Below are 24905 nucleotides of genomic sequence, written 5' to 3'. Positions count from 1 at the left end.
CATGCTTCGATACCCAAATAAATGTCCTGGTGCACGTAACTCTGTCAGGCTATTGCATTTTGTACTTCTGTCAATCAATTTCTTATTTCTTGTCAGTTAGCCTACTGCATCCAATCAGCGCTAAAGTGTAGTACCTACCCTTTCCGTTCAGAGTTAATTTAATGTGTTTTTGAGTTAATGTAATGTCCTTTTCCATTTGGGGGAGCGCGTTTTTGTATTGGGGGGAGGTGAACAAGTCATCCGATTTGGGGGGAGTTGACTCGTATTGGGGGGGGAGCGCGTTTTTGTATTGGGGGGAGGTGAACAAGTCATCCGATTTGGGGGGAGTTGACTCGTATTGGGGGGGAGTATTTTCATTTGGGGGATGTACTCATATTAGGGGGTGTCATTTGCACTTCAGGGCCACCATAAAATAGCGATTAAAAAAAATGTTTTACGAAACGCAATGTGTGGCGGCCGGTGTTGATTCTGTGGCGCACCGCCACAAATTAGTCTATGTGTGGGAAACACTGGATTACTAACAACTAAATTGGATGACTGCAGATAGTTTAGGCCCTACCGTTACAGAGCAAAAGTCACGATCATGGCAGGCAGCGCCGAGGTAAAATGGTGGAAAAGAGAAACGGTTGGGAAAGCGCGAAAACTGACGTCATTTCCACCTCAAAACTAGTTCAAGTTTTACAGTAATGTAGTGGGTTATCTCAAGGATGATTTGAAAATAGTATTTTACTTTGAAATAACCCAACAAAATGCTGTGAAATCCCGGTATCGTTTCATTCACAGTAACGTACTGTGTCTACATTGATTTCACAGTAAATTCTACATTACAACATGATATTTGGCTTGTTGCGGTTAAAGCCTGTAAAGTTATAATACGATGATTTATTGTGAAATATTGCAGTTGAATATTGTTAAATCCTGGTAACATTTTACAGTGTAGCGAAAAGCTTTTGATTCTACTTTTTCCTCGTTTCTAAGTGTAGTGGAAATGTACATTTATATTCGTATTTCCTAGTTCTTTATCTTTAAAGAAATTTCTTTAAAGTCTTATGTTAACATGGATGAAATCCGAAAACATTAAAAACGTCGGCGAACAGAAAGTAAGTAGGCCTATGTAAACCTAAATGAATAATTTAAACTGTTGAGAAACATCGAAGAAAATACTTAATTCTGTCATTTAAAATAATAATAATCAGTAGGTGAATGCAGTGTTCAGTATCGTTAATCGTATCGATTTGACATCATAGTTACAGATAGCCTAATCCTCAGATGCAGTATTAGACAAGGTAAAACACAAAGTAAATATCCTTGCATATTTCCTGTTTAACCAACCAATCTGTCGAGCACGAGTCTCAATCTATTTGAATGTCAATCAGTATTACTGTTACAACTCTATTCAGTTGCTTGTTGTTGGTTTCAAGCAGTATCTTTAAGAAGTATTTGAGTATGACTATGTACGTATAGCACTGCTTTGGCATATCTGGCATGTGTGGGGTGGGGACTGAAGTCTGTCTATACACAGTAGGCCTAATGCTGATAATAACTTAACCAGTACTTAAAATGACTATGGTTGTTTATTTCTGTCTATTGGGCCCTGGACATAACTCCCACAGGTTCATTTATCCATACAGCCTGTAGGTGGCGCCATTGCGGCATGAAACATATAGATGGCAAGAAAACTTTGTTTATTGATCAAATAAAAATGACACTTTTCTGTCTAAAACGCATTGTTTAGGAAGAGACGATGCATGGCCCTCTCCATGGTGTATAGACATATTATGACGTAATCGGGCAGACAGGGATTGTGACGCGCTTTACAAATTTATAAGAACGTTACCAAATCAAATCAGTCATTGATGCAGCGGGCAAGGAGCGAATCGCGTCTACTTTTTTCTCGTTGAAAAGTGTAGTGGAAATGTATATTTATTGTGGAAAATTTGTATTTATTTGAGTATTTCCTAGATTGTCATCTTTGAAGAAACATGGATGACATCCCGAAACATAAAACACTTCGGTGGCCTAAACAGAAGGTAAGTCTGGTAAACCTAAACAATTTAGACTGTGATAAACATCGACGAAAATACTAGATTTTTCCAAATTGTTTCAGTAGGCTACTTTTGCGTTTGACAGTTGTGTTTCACAAATAGCCTACCCCAAAACTGTAGACCTTTTTAATAGTCATATTTCATATCTAAAAGTAACATTTCTTTTTCGAAAAAAATAATAATAATCTCTGTTCAAGACACTCGCCGTATTTCGCCGCTAGCCCCTTCTCACTCATCCTTATGTTTGTGTGCGCGTGTGTGTTTCCATACGTCTGTTAATTTACTTGGCGTGTGTGTGTGTCTGTGTGTGTCTGTGTGTGTGTGCGTGCGTGTCTAGCTTGCTCGTCTCGCTACCAACCGCCTCGCGCCCTGTCGGCCAGCTCTGGGAGCTGAACTGAAGCTTCCTGCCCTGCTGTTCTCAGAAGATCAGAACCCCTTCCAGGTAAGAACACATACCTGGAGAGACTCAACACATTTGACACTTTGTTCATGTTGTTCACATTGATCAAAAGCAACATACAAACATACAGTAGATAATAAAGGTTCAGAAGTGCATACGTCCAACAGTGTTTCAGTGGGTAGAGCAAAGGGAGTTTGTATTTGACCAGCTAATATCAACATAATCTCAGATACAATATGCTAATGTCGAAGTGCAATAATAACAATATAATCATGTCAGAACTTGGTGCCAAAGCTTGCTCGATGCCCGGAGCCCAGCCGCAAGAGCAAGGCTGCTAAGAAGGCTGCAGGAGCTGAGAATGATACAGGGGCCAACAAGGGGCCCCTGGCAGGGTCCTGGAGGGTTGTGGAGGACGCTGGAGCGGCTTATCGTTCAGCCCTGGCTAACGAGCTGGTAGGACTCGGCATGGTGGTGAGTAGAAGGCCCTAATCCACCTCCCTGGTACTACAGACTCCAGCCAGGCTCCTGTCGTAAATAATTATTCCAGTTCCCGTGTATAGTGAAAATAAATCAGAGTGTCGAAGTGATGAAAATCTAGTCCGTACAAGTCAAAAATAAACTAAGTCCAAAGGTTGAAAATTATTCCAAGTGTAGACAAGTGAAAAATAAACTAAGTCCAAACGATGAAAATTATTCTAAGTGTTGACCTGTCAAAAATCAGGCTAAGTCCCAACGTTGAAAATTATTCTAAGTCCAAACCAGTCAAAAATCAGGCTAAGTCCCAACAGATGCACTGAAACTCAGAGTATTGATGCAAAGGTTTATTCCAACACAGGGTAAAAAAAGGTATCCAAGTGAGTAAGCTCCCAAGAGCAGACTGGCAAGTTCTCTCCAAACGTCCTCTTATATACTGTATTTTCTGCCTATTATTTGTGTCATTTTTTGCTATTGGTACAACACTGTTGGTCACAGATACATTATGCATCCTCACATTATTGGTACCTTTCTGTTGATGACCATTTCTACGCTTCGTCACCCAATTGGCCCCTATACTAGGGTTTCTGATTACAGAAGTTGTGTCACGTTGGCATCTCTGTCCTTACATAAATCTGACCATGTCCAGGCTCGTGTTGGGTGCACACATATCTTAGACTTTCTTCTAGTTGGTATGGGATGCTTGTGCTTTATAAACATAGAAAACCCCTTGACACAGACCTAGGCCTGACCTGGGTGACAGTTTCAGACTTGGTTTGGAGGAGTTTTCCTGCAGCTTGGCCCTATGTGTACGTTCTAATTTACGGCTAGGCCTCTGCATTCCTTAGAGTGGTACTCCCCTATCTTCCTTTGCTAAAACCAACGTTTCACACCTCTATTGTTTTTACTCAGTCAGAGCTTAGCATCACATTTCCCATAATACAACTTAGAGTATAATATAAGGAATAATTGAGACATTCACTTTTCAATTAGATAGTTCCATAAATGTAACCCATCTCCATCATTTTCAGCAGGGTGACGTAATTTTCTTCATCACTCCTCCCCTCCTCTCCATCTTCCTCAGCCTCTCCTATATCTCTGATACTGTCTCTGTTACTGTGCCTTGCTAAGTATGTTTCTTGCCTTAAGGTGACTGGTGGTGCATGTGCGAAGATGCGTCCCATCCCCCAGACAAGCTACTGTGAGTCTTTGTTCATTAATGTATCAACATTTAAATGATCACTTTCTGTCAAGAGAAGGGATCCACCAATCAAATTGTGACTCTGCTCTTCCTTTAGGTGTTCTTCCAGCAATCAAAGGTTCCTCTCGCCAAGTGGAACCAATCAGAGCATCGGCCTCTGAAACACTCGGGCCCCTGGGTTGCAGAGCCACACCAGATGGAATGGAGAGTACGTATTCCTCTGCACCTCCGTCTCCACCTCCGTCTCTACCTCTGCCCCCATGCCAACATGAGGCGCTGTCTCCAGGTTATTTTCCACCTCCAACCTTGAATGACCCTGTGACCCGGGACACCACGCCCAGTCATCTGTCATTGGAGCAGACCGGGGACAAGCTTTCTGTGTTGGAGGGCATGATGTCACACCCGTGAGTGTTCCTCCAAACGTCCCCTTTAGACTAGTGTCCTGTTCAGCATAATGTTACGATGTGTCGTCAGTTGTACTGTACTGTAAAGTGATGTCAAACATCAGTTCTTGTTCTTGTTACAGTCATTGGCAGGGGCGCCGTACAGGGGGGAAAAGTTAGGAAGATTCTAAGGGGCCCCTGACTGACATGGGCCCCAAAAAATAGAAACAACTAATAGAAATGATCAAAAAATATTAACAATATTTTCTTTTTCATGGGGCCCAAAATTCCTGGCGACGCCCCTGGTCATTGGAAAATCATCAACAGGGTCCTTTTGAGAAAGGTAAATAAAATGTTAACGTGAATTCCTTTTACTCAGTCTGATCACCACATGTATCTGTATTGCCACATGAAATATTCTCAGAAGATCAGAACCCCTTCCAGGTAGGAACACATACCTGGAGAGACTCAACACATTTGACACTTTGTTCATGTTGTTCACATTGATCAAAAGCAACATACAAACATACAGTAGATAATAAAGGTTCAGAAGTGCAGCAGTCTAACAGTATTTCAGTGGGTGGAGCCAAGGGAGTCTATATTTTACCAGCTAATTTCAATATAATCTCAAATATAATATGCTATTGTAGAAGTGCAATAATAACAAGATAATCATGTCATAACTTGGTGCTAAAGCCTCCTCGATGCCCGGAGCCCAGCCGCAGGGGCAAGGCTGCCAGGAAGGCTGCAGGAGCTGAGAAGGATACAGGGGCCAACAAGGGGCCCCTGGCAGAGTCCTGGAGGGTTGTGGAGGACGCTGGAGCGGCTTATCGTTCAGCCTTGGCTGACGAGCTGGTAGGACTAGCTATGGTGGTGAGTAGAAGGCCTTAATCCACCTCCCTGGTACTACAGACTCCAGCCAGGCTCCTCCCCTCCTCTCCATCTTCCTCAGCCTCTCCTATATCTCTGATATTGGCTCTGTTACTGTGACTTGCTATTTTTCTGTGACTAAAGTATTTTTCTTCCCTGCAGGTGACTGGACCTCCGTCTCCACCTCCGTCTCTACCTCCGTCTCTACCGCTGCCCCCATGCCGACCTGAGGCACAGTCTCCAGGCTCTTCTACACCTCCAACCTTGAATGACCCCGTGACCCGGGACACCACGCCCAGTCTTCTGTCATTGGAGGAGACCGGGGACAAGTTTTCTGTGTTGGAGGCCATGATGTCACACCCGTGAGTGTTCCTCCAAACGTCCCCTTTAGACTAGTATCCTGTTCAGCATAATGTTACGATGTGTCGGCAGTTGTACTGTACTGTAAAGTGATGTCAGTTCTTGTTCTCGTTACAGTCAGTGGAAAATCATCAACAGGGTCCTGTTGAGAAAGGTAAATAAAATGTTTACGTGAATTCCTTTTACTCAGTCTGACAATCACCACATGTATCTGTATTGCCACATGACATTTCCTTCCTTCCCTCCCTCCCTCCCTCCCTCCCTCCCTCCCTCCCTCCCTCCCTCCCTCCCTCCCTCCCTCCCTCCCTCCCTCCCTCCCTCCCTCCCTCCCTCCCTCCCTCCCTCCCTCCCTCCCTCCCTCCCTCCCTCCCTCCCTCCTTCTAAGAACAAGAGTGTAGCTGAGCTGCAGGAGCGCTCGGAGGAGGTCATGGAGTGGGTTCTCAAGTTGACCAATGGGGTGGTCCTGCCCGCCATGGCCCTTTACCAGGTCCTCCACATCCGCAAAGAACAAGATGGCCGCCCGCTTTCCGCCGCCATCTCCTACAGCAGCTGGGACTCCCAGAGTGACAGGTCCTCTTCCACAGGGCTGCTGTCCCCAGCCAGGCCTGTCACTGGCTCTCTGACTGGGATGGTATGTTTCAACCCTGCTGAATCTCCCCAGGACCAGGCCTCTTCTCTGGGCTCCACCCAGCCCTACGTCCCCCAGGGCGTTCTGAGAATGATCTCAGAGAGGTTCCACCCTCTGCTGATAGGAGGGCAGGGATCCAGGCCCCAGAGCAGGCTGCTGGGTGGCAGGCCTCCGATGTTGGACTCTGATAGGCCCAAGGAGGAGGACGTCCTCGCCACGGCATCCCTCACCGTGGCAGAGATTCTGTTGAAGGTGCAGGCAGTGATGGATACACAAGAGCACGATGCAGAGGACAGGCTGTCAGCCTGTGTGGAGGAGCTCTACAAGTCTGTCATGGGAGAGGTGCTGGAGAAGTTTGCACTCCTCCGTCCCGGCTGCTTGCTGTCGGACTGCCGCGTGACCAGCATCTCCGAGGACCTGATATGCAACGCCTGGCAGGACGCCAAGGAGAAGATTCAGGTCCTTGCCAACAGCCACACCAACGCCATCAACGACCTGGTGTCCCTGCGGGCCTCCTTCCTCATTGGTAGCGTGGCGGAGGCGGAAGAGATGGAAAAGGCGATGGCTTTGCCCAGCTGCGTGATGTCACCGACCCTCTGCTTCCTGAAGGAGAGCCTCTCTGGAATCCTGGCCCGCCACGCCCTGTTCCACAGCCCGGGCGTGGTCCCCACGGAGGAGAAGCTGGAGCTGGTTAGGATGGTGGGGGGCTTACTCCAGGAGATGGAGCCCACAGATGGAGGCTCTTCCCTGGACCAGCCCCAAGAGGCCTATGAGGCCACCCTGCTCCAGAGCGTGGCTACGGCCTGCAACGTGATCCACAACGTCCTGCAGAACTTCCACGCAGCCCAGCAGCTGATTGGGCAAGTGGAGGTGGCAGACTTCCTGCAGCCTGGAAGTAAGTCCTTCACCATGGTGGTGAAGTGTGTTAGCCAGAGCCTGCTAGGAGACGTTGCCATGGAGCTGGATGCCCTGTGGAGGACTAGGAGCTTGGTGACCAGCAACAGCAGCGGGAGGAGCAGCAGGAATCAGGAATACCTCCCTTTTGACACCCAGCAGGAGCGACCAGTAAAGTGCAGCTGTGCTAGCAAGGAGGAGCAGGAGGAGGAGGATCCTCAGAAGAAGGAGGAGACCGCCCCTTACTCCTCCAGGAGCACTAGCGCCTGGAGCGAGGCTAGCAGTGCTGCCAGCTGCCAAGACTTCAGCCTCACCGCTGAAATCATGCTGGACGCCATCGTGCGGATGGCCCACTCGGCCTCCAGATCCTCCCCCAACGATGACGATGACAAACGCGACGGAGGCTCCTCCGTCAAATCGTTCGACCTGGCGGAGTACGACCTGGGCCGCCTGCTGGCATCCCACAGCATGTGCACCAGGATGTTCCAGGGGAGGATCCACCATTTCTCAGAGCAGTTGATTGGCCGCTTTTATCAGCTTCTCCTGGACACCCGGATGGGACGACTCCCCTCGACACCCCATTGCCCCTCCGAGCCCAACTTCCAGAACCTGGAGGACAAGGAACGTCTGGACCAGGAGCTCTTCACCCCTCTGCTTTACAATTTCTTCCAGACGGCCTTCAAGGGCCTGATGGGGAACCTGCTGGGCGAAGAAGACCTCACGGAGGACCACCGTGCATCCTGCAGCGATGCGTCCTCGGACTGCAGTGAAAGCAACAGTGACAGCAGCAGTGACAGCAGTGACTGTCCCTCCCTGGACTGGTCCCGTGGGATGACCCGTGGGAGTCAAGGGGTTGAGGGTAGAAGAAGATCGCAGAGCAGGTCGAAGCCCTCCTGCAGCCAGGACCAGAGGCGGGCGTTGGAGGCCATTTGTGAGGTGTTGACTACCCAGGCGGGAAGTGACCTTTACAAGACCTGCAACGACCCACAAGAAAACATGGTCGTTGTCAGCAAAGGTAGAGACATTTTTTTACTTTAGATAAATCTTTAGATAAAAAAGACCTGGTAATTATGCTATTGTAAGACATGCTGTAGTAGGACAGATTTGTAAGTTTTGAGTTCTGCTGAATGACAGTGTAGGTCCAGTAAATAACTATAATAATAATATTGTAGTTAATAGCCAAAATATTTTATGAGAAAAGTATAGTTAATAGCTATAATAGTAATAGTGTAGTTAAAAGTGTGTTTTCTTGTGCCAGGCCTTGATGCTGAAGCCAAGACCAGGGTAGGTAACTTAGCCAGCTCCTCCTCTGAAGAAATCAACCAGAAAGTGACAACAAAAGGTCTCGAAACAGATTCAATACTCACCAACCAGGAAGTAGGCCAGCTTGACATGGATAACTACCAAAATGCTGCCTACCCTGATGATTTCCACAAAAAGGAAGAAGGGTCAGATTACCAGATGAATGACTTTTCCAAGGGTGCATTGATCGAGGAAGAGGAGAAGGATGAAGATGATGCAGCTGCAGGCCTCCCTGAGGAGGTCCAGGATCATCCCTCCCTACCCACGAGCCCCTCTGAGACCCCCTCCCTCCAGCCCGGGGAGGTTCTGATCCAGGAGAAGGTCCTGATGCCCCCCCGGCCCAGCGCCCTGCACCACCAGACGCTGCATGACCTGCTGCACAGGCTGGTGGGACGCCTGGCCCTCCAGGGGCCCCTTCGTTCCTGCTTCACCCCCACCAACTCGGAGATAGAGGCTGTCCTCCTCCAAGAAGTGGGCTGGTTTCTCTGGAACCAGGCCGAGATTGGCCTCGTCCTGGAGCATGAACCCCAGAACCCGCTCTTCGGTGGCGCCGACGCCCCAGACGCCATGTTTGAGGCGACCTACGCTGAGCTGATGCTCTGTTCCGATAGCAACAGGGCCCAGGTCCACTCCGCCCTCCAGGGAGGGGCAGGCATCGTCTGCATGGCTGAGAATGTCGCCAAGGTGATCTGCCGTCACGCCGAGGTTTGGCGGCCTTCTGCCGTGTCGGGTGAGAGTCATGATTTGGAAACAGGTTGTGAGGAGAAGGAGAGCACAGAGGACTCTGCTGGTTTGGGAAAGGCCGGTGGAAGTTCCAGCCCATTCATAAACAACACAAGCTTGGATGAAGGACTTGAAATGGACACTGCTGGCTTGGAAAAGGCCGGTAGAAATTCCACCACCTTCATCACAAACATGAGCTTGGATGAAGGACTTGAGATGGACTCTGCTGGCTTAGAAAAGGCTGGTGGAAGTTCCAGCCCCTTCATAAGCAACACAAGTTTGGATGAAAGACTTGAGATGGAGTCTGCTGGCTTGGAAAAGGCCAGCAGACTCGCTTCCTGCCTCTCATCCTCCTCCACTTCCTGCTACTCCTCTTCTTCCACCTCTGTTCACTTCTCTCCTTCGTCCTCCAAATCCTCCACCAGCTCCTCCACCTCCAGGGGCTCCACGGCTCAGGCCCCTAGCCCAGAGGGACATCATTTGGGAAAGACCGACACCCCCATCCTCCGGAAATGGTTCGCACTGGTAAGCTGAAAACAACACCACACACTGGCAATAGGTATAACTGACCTGAGCTGAGTCAGCGATAAAAAGGGACGACATGTGACAATCTCAATGAATCTGTGTGTCTTTGCTCTCACTTCCAAACCCAGAAGAAAGAGAAGACTTTCCTTAAGGATGGACAGAATGTGGCTGCTAAGGGAAAAAAGACAAGCAAACTATTCAAGAGAAACAAAGTGTCTCCCCTTAGCACTGAACGTGAGATCCTGACTGCATATTTACTCATTTAGGCTTTCCAACTTTAGTTGGCTCTCCCACCATTTCACACACACAGACTTGCACACAAACACTCACACACACACACAGGCATACAGATATGCACACACACAGCTGAAGTATTGTGTTATGTCATACCCTGTTGTGTGATGGTGTTTCCTGTCCAGGTACAGACCTTGGTGAGTCCTCCATTGCGGGAGGAGAGGAGAAAAAGAAGAAGAAAAAGTCCTTCAAAGCTTTCTTCCGGGGGATCTCTGCAGTTCTCTCCAGGGCTTTCTGCTTTAGCTGCGTGAAGGATATTCACCAGTAGAGGATGCCACCTGCTTACTCAACTGGCTGCAGTGGCAAAGAGAGAGAACCTGTCACTACGGCAACAACCGTAGCTTCTTCCGTCTTCTTCAGTTCTGTGTAACCATGTTTTTAGTATATTCCAATAAAAAATACTGGAATTTCGTTTATATCTCCTTTGTAATCGTTAAGCTGTTTGTGTACAAGGTTGTGACATCACCATGTCAGGACTGCAGCCACACAGAGAGGCTGATTAGCATTTGTTACAGTAATTGTACACAACCACTTTACATCAGTGTAAAAGTTAGCTTCAACAATAGCTTTTACACACACATGACCAAACTCTGTATTTTGAGAATGCTACTTGAGTTTTTTCAGAATAGTTGTTATTGTTCCCCAATTTAAAAATAGCCTTATTTTGTAATTATCAGATTGGTAAATGGACTGCATTTATATAGCACTTTTCTACCTTAACGGCACTCAAAGCGCTTTACAATGTTTGCCTCCCATTCATTCTCACACTTGCACATACCGACGGTAGCGAGCTACCATGCATGGCGCCGGCCTGCCCATCGCAAATAACTTGGGGTTCAGAGTCTTGCTCAAGGATACTTTGGCACATGACCGAGGAGGAGTCAGGGATCGAACCGCCAACCTTGCGATTAAGAGACAACCCTCTCTACCCCCTGAGCCACAGCCGCCCTCGAGTTTGAAACATACTACCGAGGTGTGTGGAAGGTGAAAATGTCACCCTTCATTCTGTATAAAATGATATTGTGTTCAACATTCCTTTTGTGCAGAGAGGAACTACCCCTAAGTTAACTCTAGGCTTACATAAACGTACAAACCTTGTGTGGGGGGAAGGGTGAGCATTTGTGACTCTGTGTTGCCCAAGACTACAGGATGTTGGGGGGTTTGTTTTTGTAAAGGAAATAGGAGCTTTTATGACACCAGGACTAGAGATTCAGCTGCTATTGTGTTTCAACCAGGCTTGATGTCGTAAAGACGCACACGCATACACTATGCAAGGGAGTTAGCCAACGAGAGGAGACATAGGCGACTGCATGTTTTATGATGACTGTATGTCTTTATGAGGACCAATGACAATTGAAAACTGTGTTCTGTAAATGGTTTGCAAGGAGACTGGCTTTGAGACAACATTTCTATTTGTGTCCTTGCAGCCGCCAGCAAGCAATAAAGCTTCCTTGACTTAATCGACTCTGTCTCTGTGTATTACATTTATTAATTTAGCAGACGCTTTTACCTGATAATGACATTTCTTCAACAACAATTCATGTGTTATATGTGGTTCATGTATAAGAAACATGCTGAAACAACCACTATATTGTTTGCAGGACAGGGAGATAATTAAGCCGAGTTTGTAGGTTGAGAGGTTGTCCTGTGTTAGGAACTGTTGGGGGACGGTTTATTGTTGGACTGATGGCTATCTGTTCTATAGCCTAGACTACTAAATATTTCTGACTAAGGTCAGTTGACCAATTGGGATGGTCATCTTCTGGATTTTTTTGACTTCCTGATTTATCACCTGGGGGAAGGAGCTTTGGGACACCATGTTCTGAGGCTGTGTTGTTTCAACTGATTGTATTGTTTTGGGAGTTAGCTAATGATAAGAAGACACTGACAACAGATGCATATTTAAACTAAACAGTTTAAATAAGTCTGGTATAGGTTATAACCAGGGGCGGATTAAGGTGGTCAGGGGCCCATTGGCTGCTCTTTGTGTGAGCCCTCCCCCCCCCCCCCTTTTTTTTTTATATGGTGCTTTACTAGAAATGGTCCACATGCAAATAAGGTGATTTGACATACACACACATTGAGACAGCCAACTCAGTGTTTTCTTTACATTCCTACAGTGCTAGAATCAGCCCTAACGCGCGAGTTCTAAACATTTCCGGCTTGAGTTAGTTTTGCTAAACGGAAGCTAGCTAGCTTTAGCAAAGAACGTATATATTCATTATACTTATATAAGAGATGTAAGTGGAAAGAATACTGTTAAGGATAGTGTAAACTGGGTGTTGAGAGGAAGAATGATACATGGTTAAGCATCGGACCAAGTTATTTGTAGTTTAATTAGTAATGATGCAATCACAAGATACACAATGAAAACAATACACCAAGATGTCCGTAGTCTAGTACAATGAATCAGTCGATGATGCAACAGCAGTCATCCCACCAAAACAGAGTATAAGATTAGAACGAACGAAGGCCTTCGTTGAGAAAGTGGTCGTGACAGAATATCAGAGAAAGTTCTGCCCCTCCCAAGTTCTGTCTCCCCGCCCTTGGGAGACAGATCTTGTACTCCCCAGAGAGGGAGGTCTGGTGAGTGGCCATTGGTCAGGAGACCTTGGGGTGGCTATTGTTAACCAATTAAATGTCCAGGGCGTTCATGCTGGCGCAAGGTGGGCAGTCCACGGACCTGGTGATGTTAGGAGAGGGAGGGGGCAGAGAAGACCCACAGGTCTGGTGTTGTTCAGGGAGGGGGGTGGACAAGACCCACAGGTCTGATGCAATCCAAGGGGGGGGGGGGGGGTTTGAGTTCTCCAGAGTTGAGAGCAGGTCATCTCGAGGTCCTGATGATATACGGGGTGGGGTCTTCAAGGGGAAGGGGAGAGGGTAAGACCACTCCTAGGTCAGATGATGTAAAGGGGCAGATGGGCTCCAAGGAGAAGGGGAGCATCCAGTGAGAAGGGGGGGGGGGCAGGGTCTCCAGGGGAAGGGGGCATATTATCCATAGTAAGAACTGTCCGGTCTGACTCGTCCTGAAGCAGAGAAGAGTTATGTTCCCAGCATCACCTTATCTCCCAAGTTGACACTTTTACTCCCATGAGCTGACTAGCTCATTGTGCTCACACCAGTCCCTGAGCGTCACAAACTCGCCTCCCAAGTCAGTTTGCCTGACATCTGCATTCTTGTCCACACACCAAAGTTACATTTCAATGTTTCTTATCTGTTACTTTATTAAATCAATTGATCACATTCAATATTTGTATCTTAGTTATTAGCATTACAAAACATGTGTGTTTACATATTCATATTAGATATTGATTGGTATAGCAGCATTGATCAGCAGTATAATGCTATCATTTCCTCACAATCCCTCCTTTGACACCACTATGTGGTGTCAACATTAAAACTGGATATTTTAAAGTTTCATGGATCCCTCCTTTCACACCCTCTAAAGGGTGTGACAACACAAATTTAAAATATACCAGTCTGGCAGTAAAGGCAAATCAGTTGTTAACTAGGTTAAACATGCGTAAAACACTTAAGCAATGAACCAAAATACAGTCAAACTAGATGTTAAAATGCAAAATCAGTCGATAACTAGGTTAAACATGCGCATATGGTCATCAAAACAGTCAAAATTTAATATTTTTAAAGTTTTCATGGATCCCTCCTTTCACACCCTTTAAAGGGTGTGACTACACAAATTTAAAATATTATGAACCTGTGTGAGCAAACAATGGAGGTTAGTTCAGATGAGCAATAAGAAACAGTCAGTCAGATTACAGGAAGATATATATGACTTTTTTTTTTTTTCTAGAACTCACCCTCCTTTCACACCCTCTAAAGGGTGTGACGCCTTACGATCAGTCAATCTGTTAAACAGAACATTAAAAGAGTCAATACATGTAGAAAGAAACTGTTAATTCGGACAGGATATTTTAAAGTTTTCATGGAATCCCTCCTTTCACACCCTTTAAAGGGTGTGACAACTAACACAAAATTTAAAATATCCCGTTAAGGAACACAATGCTTAGAACGATAATAATGAGACTATGCAGCGTTATGGCCAAGTGGTGTGGACACACTGGACACAGTGGGAAAACCCTAATGATGTTATAGGGGAAAACCCACCGTCACTCCGCAGAGTGGACATTCGACATCCATGTACCCACGGCAGACCTGAACATACTCACAGGTCCCCTTCACCACATACATACAACTTTAGCCAAGCTTTTAGAATTGTAATAAAATAAATTTGAGAACATTGAATAACAATCAAACTGGACATTACTGATTAAGATATGTCCCAGTGTAAATAAGGACGTGATTAGTGAAAGTAAAGGGGTTCAAAAGATAATGCCGTGAGGAAAGAGAACATGGCCCTAGCGACAGCCGTCGCTCCAGTCCTGTCCACTTGTAGCCTCACAGAAACGCTCGATCTCTGAGTGAACTTCAAATTCCACCATTTCCTCCAGATAACACTGTGCCTGCTGCCCTGTTAAAGTATTTGTCAGTCAGACTGCCCCAAAGCTGTGTGTTATTCCCAACTGTTGCTCCACTTTTGCCAGGTGTTGGCTTGTGAAATGGCTGCCGTTGTCTGATCGGATTCTTGCTGGGACCCCATATCTGGGTATGAGTTCGTTTTTTAACCATTTGATCACGGAATTCGCGTCTTCTCGTCTTGTGGGTATTGCCTCCACCCACTTTGTGAATCTGTCCACCATCACCAGCATGTATCTGAAACCTCGTACTATGTTTTCTGCCCCCATGTCCGTGTAGTCTATGCATATTTCTTTAAACGGGGCCTCCGGAACCGGGAATCTCCCCATTGGGCAGGTGAAGGTTTTCTTGTCATTAAATGCCAGGCATGTGTCGCATTCGCGTACATAGTTCTCGACCAACTCCTTCATGTACGGATGCCACCAGTCTGTCTCTATGGTTTTTGTGGTTCGTCTTCTGCTTTCATGGGCTGGTCCATGCGCTTGCGCTGTCAGTATTGTCACTAATTTTGCCGGTGCTACTAATCGTCCGTCGTGTGCTCTCCACGTCCATCTTTTTCTGTAGCTCCTTTGTGTATCCACTGGCTCTGTTCGTACACTCCTGCTTCCTTTTGTATCTCCACTAGGTCTTGTGTGGTCAGGGCTGGTCTGATTGGCTCGGCCAGACACATCAATTGCTTGGTGTATCCTCCTGCCATTTTGGCTGCTCTGTCGGCCGCATCATTTCCTTGGGCAACATGATTATTGCTTTTTTGGTGTCCTGGACATTTCATTATGGCTACCCTAGTGGGCAGCAGTACTGCCTCGAGCAGTCTCTTAAGAGTCGTGGAGTGTCTGACGGCGGTTCCATTGGTCGTAAGAAATCCTCTCCTTTTCCACTGTGGCCCGTCTACATGCACTGCTCCATGTGCATAGGCTGAGTCGGTGTAGATGTTTACGGCTTTCCCTTGGCTTAATTCCAAAGCCCTTGTGAGCCCGTGGATTTCTGCTAACTGTGCCGATGCTGGTTGTGGAATGATTTCTGCTTCCCAGGTAGTGTGATTGTTCCATTTGCCAGTTCCTTCCTGCTGAACAACTGCATAGGAGGCCACATTTCCAGTGTTTCCCTTGTAGCAACATCCGTCGCTAAACAGTGTGCTGTCCGGGTCTTTTAGTGGTGTGGTGGTAAGATCGGGTCTTATCTTCAGATCCTTCTGAGATACATATTCACAGTTGTGTGGTATGAGTTCAGCAGGATCCAACTCAGGGGCCATGTTGATGTTTCCAGTCTCATAGAAAATGTGTGGTTTTGTCAATGTCCCACATATTTTTGCTTTTCGTACTGCAGAGATGGTGAAAGCCCTTGAGGTAAGAAATGACACCACCCCATGTGTTGTGTTGACTTTTAGCGGGTGGCACATGACAATGTGTGCTGTCTTTTCGATGGCCTTGGCTAAAGCCGTCAGGTGTCTGCCGCACCCTGTTTGTCCCATTTCTACATTACTAAGTTTTGAACTGTGATACATAAGTACTCTTCTTTCTCCCTCCTTTCTCTGAAACAGAACTGCCGTAACAGTACCACCTGTTTCAGAAACATCCAGATGAAATGGTTTTGTGTAGTCCGGGGGACAGAGGTGTTCGGCCTGTCCCAGTGCTTGTTTGGTGCGGATAAATGCTTGCTCGGCCTCTGGTGTCCAGACGAGTACTTGTTGGTGTTCCCTGATTCCGGCGGTGTTGAGTATGTCCCTTAGTGGTTGGGTTAGCGACACGTAGTCAGGGATGTGGTTTCGGCTGTATCCGGTCAATCCCAGAAATGCCAGCATGTGTTTGACAATTGTTGGTTTCCCATGGTTCAAAATGGACTCCTTTTGTGAGCCTGTTAGTGTCATGCTGTTGGCTGAGATCAATCTGCCCAAATACGTGACTGTTCGTCTGGCAATCTGAGTTTTTTCTTTCTTCACCTTATATCCTTTTTCCGCCAGCACTGTCAGCAATGTTCGGGTTGCTTCGAGGCACTGCTCAGCCGAGGTCGCTGCTAGTAATAAATCATCCACATATTGGATAATTACTGTCCCTTGTGGCAGGGTAATGTCTGACAGGTCATCGCGCAGCACTAAGTTAAAGATTCCCGGGGAGTCCTTGTATCCTTGTGGCATGCGGTTGTAGGTGTATCGCCGTCCATTGTATGTGAATGCAAACCAGTCCTGTACTTCTTGACGCAGCGGGATGCAGAAGAAAGCGTTCGCCAGATCTATGACTGAGAAGTGGGTTTGTTCTGGCGACAAATTCATGAGCGAGACATAGGGATCTGGTACGACCAACAGTCGCGTGTTTGTTACATCGTTGATTGGGCGGAGATCATGCACCATTCTCCATCCTTTTCCTCCTGCTTTTGGTACTGGCAGTATTGGTGTGTTCCATTGAGAGTTTGACGGCCGTATCACTCCAGCTGCTAGCAACCCGGCAATGGTCTCGCCAATCCCTTCTATCTGTTCTTCTTTGAGTTTATATTGGGGACGCCAGATTGGTGTGTCAGATGGATTCTTCAGTGTCATCCCAATCTCGCTGGTCACCCTCCCTACATCATATGGTCCTGTTGTCCACAACTTGTCTGGGACATCTTTTAGATAGTGGTCCGTGTTTGGGTGATTTGTGTGTTCCCGTCCATGGTCCCTTTCCAGCTCCACTTCTTCCATATCTCCTTCGTTGTCTTGTGTGTCAGAAATTCTCCACATGTCTCCTGCGGCGTTCACGTTCAGTGGTCAGTGTGTACCATGCCATCTGGTCAGGTGTTAGTTCACAATATGCTGCGACTCCTTCTTTTCCCACATATATGTCTCTTGATCTGATTGTCTCTGTTTTTCCCTCTTTGTGTGTCTGCCACGCCTCCTGATATACTTCGTCTGGTGCCCGTAGATAGTTGTATGTGCAATGTGGGGGGTCCGGGGGCGGTCCGTATGGATGTAGTTCATTGATCCATGCCTTCCAGTCCATATAGGTTTTGAGCGCTCCTTTCGTTTCTCCTGGCGGAGACAGTCTTGTCCAGTATATTTGCGTCATTTCTGTCATTCCTACTGGTGTCTTTGTGTTAGTGCCCATGAACAGTATCCTCTGGCCATCACTGATTGTTTTTGATGTTTCTACTCCTGGCATATACAACGCCAATCCTTTTGTGGAGCAGGTGATGGTAACTCCTATTTTCAGCAGCAGGTCTCTCCCCATCAGGTTCATGGGGCATTTGGGGGCATGCAGAAATGAATGTGTCAGTGTTTGTGAGCCGACTGTGGTGATTAGTGGCTGGGTGTACCGCTGTTCTTCGCTTTGTCCCGAGTATCCAACTGTTCTGATGGTTTTAGAAGAGAGTGGGGTTGTCCCTTTTAGATTGTTCAGGCATGACACTGCCGCACCTGTGTCCACCATCAACTCCACTTTTTCTCCATCAATCATGCAGGTGACCATTGGTACTTTACTGGCTTGGATGTCACCTGCAGTCGGATCCTCTGGGCCTCCTCATTGGTCGCCATCCCACTGGTCCAGGGTCCATGTCGCGACCGGCATCTGTGTCGCATTCGGTGGCTGAAGCAGAGGCAGACCCGCTGGTTGCTGAGTTTGTTGCGGCTGTGGTACCTGTAGGTTCAGAGTTATTTGGCCTCTACCTCCTCCTCTCTTGTTGTAGCCACCTCTTCCTCGTTTGTTCTGGCCTTGAGGGCATTCCCTGGCGAAGTGTGTCGTCTCTCCACATGTGTAGCACGCTCCTCGCTGGCCTCCTCGTCCGCCGCCTGTAGGGTAGGCATATTGAGGGGCATTTTGTGGAAACGCCGATGGATACTGATATTGGGGTTGGGGGTATTGGGGTTGGGGTTGTTGGGGACGAGGGTATTGTGGTTGAGGGGGTATTTGGGGAAGGGGGTATTGTGGTTGAGGAAGAGGGTATTGAGGTTGTGGGGGTATTTGGGGAAGGGGGTATTGAGGTTGTGGGGGAGGGTGTTGTGGTTGGGGAAGAGGGTATTGAGGTTGTGGGGGTTTTGGTCGCACTTCCACTGCCATTTGCTCAAACAGAGGTTCTTCCACTATCATTTGTGTCTTGGTAGCTTTCTTCTTCTCATTGGCCATGTCGTGTCTATCTGCGACCCGACCCCTCAGGAGCTGTCTGTTCATGTCACTGTCTTTCAGACATAGTTCTTTTTCAGCTTTATCATGCTTCTTTTGGTAATGTATAAGGTAGTTTGTCCATTCAGCCACAGGTTTGTAGGTCAGACCCACCACGTCCTCGAGTTCGTCTCGGACGGCTTTCGGGAGTGCTCTTACTACTGCAGACTTCCAAAACAATAATTGGCCTTTAGTGACATCGTGGCGTTCTCCAGTTCCTTCCAACCACACATCCTCAGCTCTTCTGAGAAATGCGTGCATCTTCTCTCCAGGCTCCATTTCCAAGCTTTCCAGGGCTGCCAAGCTCTGCTCTTGTGGGTAGATGTCTCTTATGGCATCCCAATATCTTCCTCTGGCATTGTTGAACGGTTCTCTGTCGTCATCCCCCTCGCATTTAGCCTTCTGGTCGATAGTTCGAACCTTCACTTTCCCATCCAGTCGTAAGATGATGGCTCGGATGTCTCCCATTGCCAGGCGGTCTTGTGCCGTCAGCTTCTCGAAAGCCCTTATCCATTGGGCTCCTCCGGCCGACAGTGGAGGAAGTACAGTGACTAACTCGTTCATGTCTCTATGGCTCCATGGTTCGTACCGGGCTGCCCCGCCTGCATCCAACAGCAGTGGGCATTGGAACTGGCTGTTGTCGCTCCACCCTCCTTTGTGGGCCTGGTGTGACCTGGTTCTGGCGGACATTCCTCTTTGATCTACTTCCATTTCTTTTCCTGTTATTATTACAGAATCTGTCTTTTCGTGGCGGCTTTTCCTCTGGTTCCGCTTGTATCTCTCCTCTTCTTCAATTCTTTCCAGTTTTTCTTCCAGCACCCTTCGTTGTTCGTCTGGGATTTCTTCACACTCCCCTTCAATCAGGCTGTCCTGGTCAAGTTCATGGCTTGCGTAGCCAGTTCTTCTGGGAATGCTGGACTGGCACAGGCTACTGTTTAGGTCAGGTTCATACCCCGTTCTTTGGGGAATGTCGGGCTGGCTGTAGTTGCGAGGTCTCGTTTGGCTGTTTAAAGAGGCTGGGGCTGGACGTTCTCTTGATTCGTTTTCTTCCCTCCTTTCTTGCTCCATCATCGTTGCCTGTGTTTTGATGATCCTTTCTCCCAGTATTGATGCCATTTCTGTCAGTTCTTCCACTGTAAGATCATCTGGGATGTCCGTGCGTCTCCCGTTGACTTCTAATTCAAGTTTTCCCGACTTGACCTCGAACACTGGGGCTTGGGTAAATGGATTGTTGGATGAATAAGGTGGGGGAGCTGTAGGGGCTTTTGGGGTCTCCTTGGCGTCTGGAGCTGTTGGAGTTATTGCCTCTGTGATGTCTGGGTACAATCTTTTTTCACTTATTTTTGGCGGCAGGTGGGTTGTTATTGGTTGATTTTCTGGGATGGTCAACATCATTATTAATTCTGTTGCCCTTGCATGTTTCAGCTTAGCTTGTTCATAGGCTCGCTTGCTTCCTCCTATCTTGTGGCTGCCTGCCTTTTCCCATTCATTTTTCTTGGAAATCATCTCTTGTCTCTCAAATTCGGTTATTTTCTTCCTGTCATCCAATGTTACTTCCATTACATTTCCCAGAATCAGTCCCCTCCTTCCCCAATCCAGGTATAGATGCTCAAATGTCTTGCGTTTCTCCTCTATCTCTTTCTTGGAATTGGTGGCTTCCAGCCTTCTCCACATCACATCCTTTACTGCCTTCAAGGTGGTTGGTCTGGACGCCATCCTTCTCTTCTCCTGGTGTTTCTAAGTCTGGTGTCAGTCAGATCAGGCTTGTGTCAGGGTAAATTCTGGATACAGTCAAGTCAGTGATGTTGCTGGATAGTCGAGTCGGTCTAGTTGGATACAGTCAAGTCAATTATGTCCTCTGGTTCAATGATGAACTCAGCTCTGACCCAATTGATTGTCTTCCTGTTGCCTTCAATTGGCCTCAGCCTCTCCAGCAATGCTGTCTGATCGTCAGTCCGCCTCCCTGGTAGTTCCTCCCAAGCTTCCTTTATCTCCTCGTGCTTTGCACGTTTCCGTGGACGTGACTTGTCTTCAGGTGATTCTTTTCTGCCTGGCCAGTGCTTCATATGCCAGACGGCCTTGTATGTCACACAGATTCTGGTTATCCACTTATCCGGGCGAGCCTCGACTTCACTCGTTGTTGTCCCTCGCAGATATTCTTCCAACGTTGGTGGTTCAAAGAAGGCGTCAAAAGTTTTCGAGTGTGCGCTCTTGTGGAGCTTCTCCACGATTGGCTGCAAGTGTGAAGGTTTGACTATAATTTGTGATGCCAGCTTCTCGAAATATTCTGCTTGTGTTGGATACTGTTCTTTTATTTCCTCCTTGTTTATGCACTGCAGCGATCCTGCAAACACAAGTTTGTATTCTTCCTCAGTTAATGCCACTCTTCTGTTGGTTGTGGGGTCTTTTTTACCGCTGCCTTCTTTAAACCCAGTATCTGGGTTGACCGTGTATTTGGTCTGCCACCAGTCTAATATTTTATAACCTGGCCTTAATTCAACGTGCGATGGACGCCACTTCATTTGTCCTCTCCTTAAAGACACATAAACATAACTTTTTCTTGTTTGAAACAGACATAAAACAAACATGACAGATACATATAGGCAACATAAGGCAAACATAACAGACACACACAGATAGCAAGGTCACGTCTGACCATAAATACTTGTTGTTCCACCACTGGTTGGAATCAAACAATAACAGCTGTAGTAATGCCATGTACCACTAGTCGGAGCCAGACAAAATAGAACTGCAATAATATAATCCACCACCAGTCGGAGCCACAGACAAAACACAACTGCAATAATATAATCCACCACCAGTCGGAGCCACAGACAAAACACAACTGCAATAATATAATCCACCACCAGTCGGAGCTCACCAACCACCCAACTGCCACCAGCCGGATCCAGGCTAGTAACAGCTGCAACCCACTGTCACCAGTCAATGCCAACCACCAAAATAATTGTAATAGCGCTTACCTGTTGCTGGTCGTAGCTGTGGGTAGAGTCTCAAAGATCCACACATACACATCAGTATTAGAGAGAGAGAGAGAGAGAGAGAGAGAGAGAGAGAGAGAGAGAGAGAGAGAGAGAGAGAGAGAGAGAGAGAGAGACAAGGAGTTTAGTTGGCACCGGTAGGTCTCAGCTCCTTGACCAGAGAGAGGTAAAGAGAGAGAGAGACATAGAGAGAGAGAGAGAGAGAGAGAGTGTGTGTAGTGCAAGAGAGGGGAGGGGAGGAGAGGGGTGGGGAGGTGTGTGAAGGGAGAGAGTGTGTGAGAGGGGAGTGGTGGGGAGGTGAGGTGTGTGAAGGGAGAGACGAGAGGGTGTGTGAGAGGGGAGGGGTTGGAGGGGAGGGGTTGGGAGTTGAGGGGAGGTGTGTGAAGGGAGAGAGTGTGTGAGGGGGGGAGGGGAGGGGAGAGAGGAGAGGAGAGGGGAGGAGAGGAGAGGGGAGGTGGGGAGAGCGAGAGAGAGAGGGCGAGAGTGAGAGAGTGTGTGAGAGGGTAGGGGTTGGAGGGGTAGGGAGTTGAGGGGAGATGTGTGAAGGGAGAGGAGAGGAGAAAGGAGAGGAGAGGAGTGGAGAGGGGAGGAGAGGGGAGGAGAGGAGAGGAGAGGGGAAGGGAAGGGAGGGGAGGTGTGTGAAGGGAGAGTGTGTGAGAGGGGAGGGGTGAGAGGAGAGGAGAGGGGAGGGGAAAGGTGCGAGGGGAGAGATACACATTATTAACCCAACAATGCTAAGAGATAGCGAGAGAGAGAGAGAGAGAGAGCGAGAGAAAGGGAGAGAGAGAGAGCTTGTCTAAAATGCGCCATGCTCGAACCTCGGCATGGCCCCATCCCGACAATGCAATAGAGAGAAAGGGAGAGAGAGCAAGAAAGGGAGAGATACACATTATTAACCCAACAATGCTAAGAGATAGCGAGAGAGAGAGAGAGAGAGAGAGCGAGAGAAAGGGAGAGAGAGAGAGCTTGTCTAAAATGCGCCATGCTCGAACCTCGGCATGGCCCCATCCCGACAATGCAATAGAGAAAGGGAGAGAGAGCAAGAAAGAGAGAGAGTCTGCTTGTGAAATGTGCCCTGCTCGAACCTCGGCATAGCCCATTCCAGCAATGCAGTAGATAGGGAGAAAGAGAGAGAAAGCAAGAAAAAGAGGTTTGCTACTCCTTAAATCTCCACAAACATATTATTTACGTCTATCTCAAACAGCCAGGTGCTCCCGTCACAGTGCCGCATTCTGCCGGACCCCACCTCGTTTTCCAATAGACACACTTAGAAACAGCCAGGTGTTCCCGTCACAGTGTGACCACTGCCAGGCAACGCCCCGTACCACGTAGAAACTGCCGAGCGCTCCTGTCACAGTGCCACATTCTGCCAGACCTCACCTCGTTTCACAATAGACACAATTAGAAACAGCCAGGTGTTCCCGTCAGTGTGACCACTGCCAGGCAACGCCCCGTACCACGTAGAAACTGCCGAGCGCTCCTGTCACAGTGCCACATCTGCCAGACCCCACCTCGTTTCACAATAGACACAATCAGAAACAGCCAGGTGCTCCCGTCACAGTGTGACCGCTGCCAGGCAACGCCCCGTACCACGTAGAAACTGCCGAGCGCTCCTGTCACAGTGCCACATCTGCCAGACCCCACCTCGTTTCACAATAGACACAATCAGAAACAGCCAGGTGCTCCCGTCACAGTGTGACCACTGCCAGGCAACGCCCCGTACCACGTAGAAACTGCCGAGCGCTCCTGTCACAGTGCCACATCTGCCAGACCCCACCTCGTTTCACAATTACAAATGTATCATTGAGTTTGCATCAACGTTAATCTCTCTATGGACAATTTGATTCAAAGTGTGCAGCCCAGAGTCACAGTACAGTGCAGTTTAAAGACACTCACTCCTAAAAGCTAAAGTCCTAAGCTATGCAGATTTCGTTTAAACAGGCTCTGCTTACCCTATTTTTGTGGATATCCAAGTGAGTGTCAGTGAACCACAGCTGTCCCGCTCCTGCCGGCTGGGGTCCCCTTCTCAGGGACCTCTCGTCCAGATCTCTCACCCAGGCACGTCGGAAGGTCACCAATTGTTAAGGATAGTGTAAACTGGGTGTTGAGAGGAAGAATGATACATGGTTAAGCATCGGACCAAGTTATTTGTAGTTTAATTAGTAATGATGCAATCACAAGATACACAATGAAAACAATACACCAAGATGTCCGTAGTCTAGTACAATGAATCAGTCGATGATGCAACAGCAGTCATCCCACCAAAACAGAGTATAAGATTAGAACGAACGAAGGCCTTCGTTGAGAAAGTGGTCGTGACAGAATATCAGAGAAAGTTCTGCCCCTCCCAAGTTCTGTCTCCCCGCCCTTGGGAGACAGATCTTGTACTCCCCAGAGAGGGAGGTCTGGTGAGTGGCCATTGGTCAGGAGACCTTGGGGTGGCTATTGTTAACCAATTAAATGTCCAGGGCGTTCATGCTGGCGCAAGGTGGGCAGTCCACGGACCTGGTGATGTTAGGAGAGGGAGGGGGCAGAGAAGACCCACAGGTCTGGTGTTGTTCAGGGAGGGGGGTGGACAAGACCCACAGGTCTGATGCAATCCAAGGGGGGGGGGGGGGGTTTGAGTTCTCCAGAGTTGAGAGCAGGTCATCTCGAGGTCCTGATGATATACGGGGTGGGGTCTTCAAGGGGAAGGGGAGAGGGTAAGACCACTCCTAGGTCAGATGATGTAAAGGGGCAGATGGGCTCCAAGGAGAAGGGGAGCATCCAGTGAGAAGGGGGGGGGGGCAGGGTCTCCAGGGGAAGGGGGCATATTATCCATAGTAAGAACTGTCCGGTCTGACTCGTCCTGAAGCAGAGAAGAGTTATGTTCCCAGCATCACCTTATCTCCCAAGTTGACACTTTTACTCCCATGAGCTGACTAGCTCATTGTGCTCACACCAGTCCCTGAGCGTCACAAACTCGCCTCCCAAGTCAGTTTGCCTGACATCTGCATTCTTGTCCACACACCAAAGTTACATTTCAATGTTTCTTATCTGTTACTTTATTAAATCAATTGATCACATTCAATATTTGTATCTTAGTTATTAGCATTACAAAACATGTGTGTTTACATATTCATATTAGATATTGATTGGTATAGCAGCATTGATCAGCAGTATAATGCTATCATTTCCTCACAATAC

The 24905-nt window shown here is 47.8% G+C and overlaps 1 protein-coding gene across 1 annotated transcript in view; it reads left to right on the top strand.

Moving 5' to 3' along the window:
* Window positions 1–4092: 4092 nt before the first annotated feature.
* The window catches only part of LOC124483714, a 60507-nt gene continuing 39694 nt past the window's right edge, over window positions 4093–24905 (top strand). The window contains exons 1-8 of the mRNA XM_047044260.1: window positions 4093–4120; window positions 4230–4524; window positions 5223–5358; window positions 5536–5735; window positions 5851–5887; window positions 6119–8270; window positions 8514–9805; window positions 9934–10039. Coding sequence (XP_046900216.1) covers window positions 4093–4120; window positions 4230–4524; window positions 5223–5358; window positions 5536–5735; window positions 5851–5887; window positions 6119–8270; window positions 8514–9805; window positions 9934–10039 — 4246 coding nt within the window. The remainder of the gene's footprint in view (window positions 4121–4229; window positions 4525–5222; window positions 5359–5535; window positions 5736–5850; window positions 5888–6118; window positions 8271–8513; window positions 9806–9933; window positions 10040–24905) is intronic.

This window comes from Hypomesus transpacificus, chromosome 21, assembly GCF_021917145.1.
Source record: "Hypomesus transpacificus isolate Combined female chromosome 21, fHypTra1, whole genome shotgun sequence".
Classification (NCBI taxonomy): Eukaryota; Metazoa; Chordata; class Actinopteri; order Osmeriformes; family Osmeridae; genus Hypomesus; species Hypomesus transpacificus.
This window is presented reverse-complemented; position numbering and strand designations above follow the sequence as displayed.